The following is an 8145-nucleotide window of genomic DNA, read 5'->3' as shown; positions in this document are numbered from 1 at the left end:
CCCAACCCCCTCCGAGATCTGCGGTTTCTAACTACCTCACTTCCATCTTGCAAATTTATCCGAGTAACTCACTTGGAGATTGTTCATCTTATTGCCCATATTTGGTCACGTCCAATGTACAACTACGTTCTACGGCAACCCAATTGGCAACACTTTAGCGACGATGTCATCGCTGACGTAGTACAGCGCACAGGACGACCTGGCAGTTCATTCGATATCCACGTCGTCAGAGTCTTGGAACGGTTCCCTCCTCCCGAACAAAAGACACATGACAAAACGGGGAGGCAGGTCATTACATTGGGCCGGGAAACTTCATGTCAAGAAGCAACTTTGCTTACCTCAACTACCGACAAGAAGAGAAAATTGCAGCAATTCCAAGATTTCGACTCGACGTCTGTTAGTAAGCCCAAATTGACCAAAGCCATTGCTAAGCTTGTTTGCTCGGAACAGGCGCGTCAGCGTGAGCTCCGGCGACAGCGGCAGGTTCGGTACCGCAAGAAGAAAGACAAATATGAAAAAGATCTGGCTGAAGAGATTTGTCGTCTTCGACAAGAAATCGGTCAGCTCGAGCTCCAATTGCGGGCGGTCTCGTGCATGAGTGCCAAGATCAACTCTGACTGGGCAGCTGTTGCGGAGTATTTTCGACTCTTCCGCTATGGCATCACGACGAGCTCTGCTAAAGCGCAACCTAACTTCCACGAGGCTTTCACAAGTTCAAAGGTGACTTCGAACTGTGCTATCAATACCCAATATGGACCAGAAGCAATCATTCGAACTTGGAGATCCCTATGTGAGATGTTTGCTGACGTCGAGCTCGAACTGAAGAGTTTGGAAAAGGAAGATGTGGGAACTCTTGTTGCCGCCACGAGAACTAGTGCGACTATCACGGAGCATACTCTCCGCACCGCGTTTCCACATCTTCACCACGGTAAAAATGTTACCGTGACGGAGAAACTTCTAGGACGGCGCATCTCAGTGCGCAGTACCATGAGATTTTTGTGGGATCCTACGCACCGGCGTATATCAAGCGTGATGACCCAGTCAGATTTGTTGACGCCTATGCTTCGGCTTTTTAGGAGTTTAGAGAACGTATCTGACGTGTACGAAGGGGCTATGCTTTCTCTCGACTTCCAACTGAAGACAGACCCGTGACAACTTAAATACAGTTTTTGCATCTGTATAAGTTTTGCGTGCGCCACTAGCCCTGTGGGTTTTGTAAAACGAAGAAGTTGGTGTTGCGAAATTCATTTGACTGTCGTACTATTTTTATACAACGGCGTGGAATGTGCAGCAGTAGCCTAATTTTTTTTGTATTAAGGAGTTATACTAGTAGTACTATATGTGGTTAGCCAATATCAATATGGACACTTCACAACGAACCATAATACTAAAGCTCTTGTTTTAAAGTTTTTTTCCCGCTAAGTGCAACAGCTAATAACCATAAATGTGCTGGTGATCCAGGACACAGTCCGTGATTCATGACAAGCGTACTGAGCAAGTGTGAAAGACAAGGACGGCCAACAAACCAAATAGCAGAGACAAAAGCTCTTAGGAGATCAGTTTTATTACTAAATAGAGCTCTCAGGCATGCCGGTGGGCAATTCTGGAAGTATAGACACCATTTATGATTGTGTCAAGATGTACATGGTTGTGTGATAATTGGTGGTAACACGAACGCCAGAGGTACTGTGAATCGTTCCTTCTTGGCCCCAGTGAGTACGATTGCGCTTAGTTCAACTGAACCTGAAAGTTAGAGGACAGCAGGTCCTTGAACTTTGAGAATTCACGATAATTGCCGTCAACGCTCTTCGAAGCGTGGCCATCTTTCGCTATTTGACTTTTCTGCAGATACAGTGTCAATATCGCTGTAGGCTGCTTCAATACAACAGATGGATCTCAGAAGGCAGGTTTTATTAATTAGTGGGAGGTATATTGTGCTACGTATTCTCAACCACGAGCCTTTGTAGACCAAGGAAAGAAGTCGGCATTGCGGCACATGTCAAGCAACTGTACCAGGCTTGTGACAGCACATGTCCTCAAGGGATGCACACTCGTTTGCCTACACAGTAAATACAACCAGTTAGAACGCTCGCCGTGGTCAAACCTCGACAACAACAATCTCACCAGTTGGCTAGCTCGCTTCCTCAATAAGCTGTGGAGGCTATTTGCAACTTTCTTTTGTCGCTCTACAGCTAGTCTGAGTCGGACATTATCGCGCTCAGCCTCTTCTCGTTGACGTCGCTGGTGAACTGCCTGTTCTTTCCATACACTCGACACCAATGGCGTATTCGAACGACCTATTATCATTGCATCATTCTCCGACTTCTCCCTGCAGTGGTTTTGAGTGTTTTGACTCTGTAAGAGTTTCCGGTCGAGCTGTAGCTTTAATATTTGCTGATTCAGTACTGCAATCTCCCTCGTGCGATCATTGCGAACTTTGTTTGAGTCTCCATAGATGCCAGCTTTACGCAGCATTTTCTTCCGTTCGTTTATCTCCATTCGTCGTCTTCTCTTCTCTTCACTTGTCCTTGGGATTTTCCGGTGAGCATTTGTCCTTTTCGACAAAGGAATCGCCGCCGACATTGACTCATCCTGGCTTTGCGATGGCACGTTGTCTGGTGGTATTCGCAGATTTTCCGCGGCTGCTTCATCGAACGAGAACTGCTCCACAAAGTCCAACATAACCTCAAAGAAATGAGTGCCATCCATCATCTCTAGTGTCCGTCGCTATGATGTCGGACAAACACCACTTACAAGTTATTATCGAACTGCGTTGCTGCGCTGTTATGTTTTGATATACTCAATATATGGAACAGTGAGCTGAACATATGGAATATACGCCGTAATCGTGATAGCGTCATTCTATCACCAACGTCATCATTTTTCAACTTGCTTACCAGCCACGCTTACCAGACATCAATGATCGCGTGCGCTTGCGATCAAATCGTTGCATCTACGGTGGGTTGCTCTACAGCATTACTGTTAATTTCCGGCTAATACTGTATGTACGTGGACATTGTTTGCAAGCTACGCTTGGAAAATAACAAAGTTGTGTTTACGCAGAGAAGAAATATCACGAAGCCAAACGAGTTAACAATCATCTCACAAAAAGGCAAAAGATACATGTTTTGCCTTTTTGTGATTGTTAACTCGATTGGCTTCGTGATATTTTTGTTGTACATTACATGCGGTTTATCGTTTGTTCTAACAGTACTGTGCGACCACAAAAAGCGTATAGGTGGTGGGAATCTGATGTACCTGCTTCACAGCCATCATCTGCATGTACGCTGAGGTCTGAAATTCACATAAATGATTATTTCGCCTAGTCGTAACTTTACCGTGATGCCGCAATTTTCAGGTTAATACGTTTTCAGGACGCTGAGAAATTAATAGTTCGACAGCTATAGAGAAATGATTCTGAGCAATATCCTTGCCATCGAAAATGGGAGTGTAGCAGTGACAAACACAAACTATATTTCGGCTCAAAAGCTCGATTACCAGTAACCGGTGGCTAGTAAAAGGTGAAAACATGAATAAATTGGACACACAGGTCGTACGCCAACAAATAACTTATATGCATTACATAATATAACCACGATTTCAGTGAAAATAATCCTCAATCAGCCAACAACTCCTTTATCATTTCCAATTGCAACGTGGTTCAGGGGATGCATACGAAAGATTATGAATAGAATTAAATATTCTATGACGGCTGGCATAGCAACATCTGTTAGCTTTCAATTTAAAAACAACAAAATCGTCCAGGTTTTGAAATTTGTACATCTAACCAAAATCTAACCAAAAAAAACTTGGCAAACCTGTAGTTACCTTGTCTAAACCTCAACAATTTCCAGAAACCACTGAAGTACTAAAGATCATGCAGTCTGGAGGACACTGTCATGTGACAAGATACTGTACATGCTCGTTCGCCCGCTATTAGGACTGAGAAAATGGCAGTGTAGATGTCGACCAGCGCCATACCTTCACTAGAGTCACGAGGTGGGATCGATCAAAAGCGATTGCTCTTGCCTTGTCATGCAGTGCTTGACACCGCGCATCAATTAGAGATGGAAATCGTCGCCAATCTCCATCTCCAGTACAGCGCAAATAGACACTTAGAGCATACGGCTAAAATTTGCCTGTACAAGATCCCTAGAAAAGGGGTCGCCCAGGACGAGCTAATAGTTTAAGCTGATGCCCTATCGACGATGACCCGCCCAATCTCACGATCTAAGGTACAGTACATATTATTATAATGCGGCTCCTTTAAATGATACATCTGTTTTCTGCCATCAATGATTGCGTGGGAGCTCGTTGTGATAGATAGATACCAGCTTTTTTGGACAACAACTACCTACCTCATAGTGAACCCAATGCATGGCCCGCTAGTACTTAACACATACTACGTAGTAGGTGCACAATTATTACTTGTAAAGAGATGCTGTAATTGGCCAACCCTTCTGCGGCTGCCCAGATACACTACAGCAGCAGCGATGTTGTAGCTAATTAGAGATGCATTACGATGTAATTGTGGTATATATTCTCCTCGTCATTGATAAATCTGATCGTTCAATTTTTGTCACTACCTCGCGTTTGCAACATGATTCGTCATCGCCAAAACAACGTAAGCCACACTGAATTTCTCATATTTGGTTGAGTGCGTGCCCACTCCCACGACAAAGATAGCTCCTGTGATGGTACCGGCATCGTGCCAATGTGGCCTAGCACTCGCAGGCGTTCGTCATCGTATCCCATCTTTAGGTCGATATAGAGATGTTCACGGGGTTTCTCGACAATACTCTGTTGTCAAACGCCGCCGCCTCAATCCGTTGACGCTCACGACATGGTGAAGTTTTTAGCGTGTTAACATGTTGTAATCAAGTAACTTATCGTCCTCACTTGTAATACGTATGTTATCACTCTACAAATAGTTAAAGTGGCGATGATGACGTACTAAGCCCCACCTACAATAAGTTTTTTTTTTTTTTTTTTTTTTTTTTACTGTTATGTGGATTGCCTTCGCAGGACATACGGAGTTGTTAGTTGTTACAGCACGATGCACCAGCTGATACAGGGGTTGCGAGACTGGCAGGCACCTAGCACACAGTACTGTATTTAGAGTAAGCGTTCGGCAGTGACTTATGCCCCATGACTCATGGATCCTGAAGCCGAATCGCCATTATAGCTCGACGATCTCGCGAAAGCTTACAAGATTTGGCAGTTCATATCTAATACTCATGGGTGGCCACAATCATTGGGCCCCAAGCCTATGCTACTCGGCAAGTTTTGAGGATTGTACGTACTGTCTCCTTCTCCGCGTCTTGCAGTGGAGCTGTGAAATGTAGACAAGTAAGTAGACGCAGATGCTGCTCACTTTCCAATTCTCCAGACTGCAACAAGGGCCACTCTCGAATATTCCAGTCAAGCAACGTCTCCATGCTCACCATTCGCTTCGTTTCCGCAGCCATTGCCTGTGTTGCGTTACAACTACAGAAACATGCTGTAGCAGCTACGTCGCTCAAAGACGACCCAGTCACGACGTGCACCTCGTACGATATCGGCAACAAGAACTTTCCTGGCCGCGGGTCCGAAATTGAAGACGATGGTACGTGCATAGTCATTGTGCCGGGAAACCCAAGTGCTTCAAAGCGCAAGCTGGAGGCCATACTGGACAATGATATTATAAAGTTGGAAGATTTCTTCGGTGCCAAGATGGAGAAGAAACTGAAGAACCTGCCCACTTCAGCTAGCCACCATCCGTTACCATGGAACGGCCCGAGCTGGCTTACCTACCAAGACAGCATCAACTACGAGTGGAAGAAAGGTCAGCCAAGTCCTGCCGAAAAGTACGCAACCGCCTTTGGTCTCAACGTGAACGATTTCATGAACAAGGTTTCGGCTCAGAGTGGCATCGATTCGCAAAAGAACGTCAGCACATCGTGCACTACGGACAAGGACTGCGACTCATCGTGGGAACTAACGATGTGTGCCATCCGTACCAACGCGACATCGGGCTACTGCATCCCTTCGTGGTACGGTCTGAGTCATGCATGGGCACCGGCCTCCGTCATCGAGAAAGAGCCCCTCTGTCCTGTGGTCTTCAACGGAGTAAGCTTTCATCCCATCGACATTATGGGGTTGATCACGCACATTTACGATGACGCCAATGTCGATGTACCTGTCGTATTCACTGGGTCTCGCTACAGTGGCGGCAACGACTCAACCGATTCGTACGGCAGGAGTTCGGATTACTCGTATCGTGACGTGAACCCTGGGTTCTTCCATATCGCCGCTAGCAACCTCCTGGGCAAGCTCAATCACACCTTCATCATTGACAAGTATCCTAGCTACGGCGTGTGGAACCTGCCCGTATACGGATTTAAAGTGCTCGAACAGACAAGCATGACATTGAAGGAGGCTGCACAAAACTTCTACCACGTAGAAACATATCCTTGGAACGAGAACTCTACTAGCATCGTCCACATCAAGTCCCGTCTGTTGTGGAATAACGAGACGAGTGCAGACTCTCACTTGATTGTGCTTCGTGACTCCGGTGTGACTTTCGAGTACTTGCTCGAATTGGGTGAAGACGAAGAGATCATCGGTGGGGAGTGGCTGAACGAGTCAAACGACGACCACCCAGATTTCCTTTGGTTTCCCAAGGGAAAACCTGCTGCTGATTCGGTGACGAGTATCGGTTTGAGCTATGCCAATGTGACGGTGTTGCTAGAGAAAGCAGCGATGTGCTCGACTCGGCTTAGAAGGCGAGATGAAGTGAGTCGGTCTTGAGACAGGATTGGTGAAGTCAGGAAGGGGATGACATCAACAACGCATTGTCTAAAACAATCCGTTGGCTCAACGAATGGCGTTTAATTTCTCCTTGAATACAAAAGCTGGTCACCAAACAATATTACACTCTAGTACAGAGTTTTCATAACGAATTTGATGCTCATTGTGCTTACAGCAATTCCTTAACAGGTATTTGGTGTGACAGCAAACTACATTTCTGTCCTTGATATAAACAGGAATATTATTCCGAGTATCACAGCACTCGCTCGCAAACTGCAAGAGTTGATAAAGAGACTTGTAATAAGTATCGAAAGTGATCATTGAATTGTACCCACTACTGCATGCAATTGTACCACAAGGGCTGGAAAAATGGAAAAAAAAATCAGTAGATGAGTGCCTATCTTAGCAGACCACCATTTACGTAGTACACAACCTTCGACAAGTGGCATGACATTCCCAGGACTAGAGCCGAAAATTTAATCGATACTAGTGGAGCATCCGCGGGCAGTTGCTTAAGGTGCAACTGCCTAGAATTATGTGCAAAACATAATTTTGGACGACGCCCCCGCTCCTTTTTCTCATACGACCTACCTACTGAAAATCTTATCAAGATGGCCAAGATGAAGTCTACCGCGGCTACCGGAAGCAAGCAAAGGGCGATTAAAGGTGTGGTAGAGGACGTGTGTCGGTGGGTTGTTTGATCATTTATCCTTGTGATGCTGTGGCCCAGGACGATCTACGGGGAAAGTGGTGTTTACCGTCAAACGCACAGGTAGAGTTGGCTAACTTCGTACATAAAGGACTGACGTTTAATTGCTTCAACAGGAAGCAAATCTGTGGGAAGGGACAGGTTGAGGAAGATCAGAAGTTGCTTAAGAACTCCACCATGGTAGAGAACAACCTTCATGCAGTGTCTGGGCCCGACACCGTCCATGTCAGTGAACGGGCCGCGGAAGTAGTCCGTGCTGCCCACGCCCGCGCGGCAAAAGTGCTGAAAACACAACACCGTACGTGCTAGTTTGTTCTACACTTGATTGTGAGCGATAAACAATAATCGATACTGCATATTTCACTAATGATTAATCCATGTTATATGTGCACAGCGTGTTAGTCAAGCAGCTCATGCAGGCGTGTCCGAGGCTCCGAAGTATCAACGAAAGAGTGACAATAGTTAGTGTCGTGGAAGCAACGAGATGAGGACCACGTTTCCGTAGTTTGCCGAAGTTCACTTTAAGGATAAAGGAAGTACTTGAGTTCGTATTGACATGTTTTGGTATGGCTTACACCGTTTTCACTACTACAGCCTACGTTTTGAGGTGAAGGTGCGCTGATGGTAAAAACAAAGTCGAGTATTGC

The 8145-nt window shown here is 45.7% G+C and overlaps 3 protein-coding genes across 3 annotated transcripts; 2 read left to right on the top strand and 1 right to left on the bottom strand.

The window, feature by feature from the left end:
• Window positions 1-114: 114 nt before the first annotated feature.
• PPTG_06354 (hypothetical protein) lies at window positions 115-1152 on the top strand (the record flags this gene model as incomplete). The annotated part of the gene is made up of 1 exon (XM_008900254.1): window positions 115-1152. The coding sequence occupies one exon, from the start codon at window positions 115-117 to the stop codon at window positions 1150-1152; it is 1038 nt and encodes a 345-aa protein (XP_008898502.1).
• Window positions 1153-1999: 847 nt separating this feature from the next.
• Window positions 2000-2712, bottom strand: PPTG_06353 (hypothetical protein; the record flags this gene model as incomplete). Its single annotated transcript, XM_008900253.1, has 2 exons — window positions 2000-2059; window positions 2125-2712. The coding sequence occupies 2 exons, from the start codon at window positions 2710-2712 to the stop codon at window positions 2000-2002; spliced, it is 648 nt and encodes a 215-aa protein (XP_008898501.1).
• A 2724-nt stretch (window positions 2713-5436) lies between these two features.
• On the top strand, window positions 5437-6789 carry PPTG_06352 (hypothetical protein; the record flags this gene model as incomplete). The annotated part of the gene is made up of 1 exon (XM_008900252.1): window positions 5437-6789. The coding sequence occupies one exon, from the start codon at window positions 5437-5439 to the stop codon at window positions 6787-6789; it is 1353 nt and encodes a 450-aa protein (XP_008898500.1).
• Between the last annotated feature and the right edge of the window lie 1356 nt (window positions 6790-8145).

This window comes from Phytophthora parasitica (genome assembly GCF_000247585.1).
Source record: "Phytophthora parasitica INRA-310 unplaced genomic scaffold supercont2.9, whole genome shotgun sequence".
In the NCBI taxonomy this organism is placed as follows: domain Eukaryota; phylum Oomycota; class Peronosporomycetes; order Peronosporales; family Peronosporaceae; genus Phytophthora; species Phytophthora nicotianae.
This window is presented reverse-complemented; position numbering and strand designations above follow the sequence as displayed.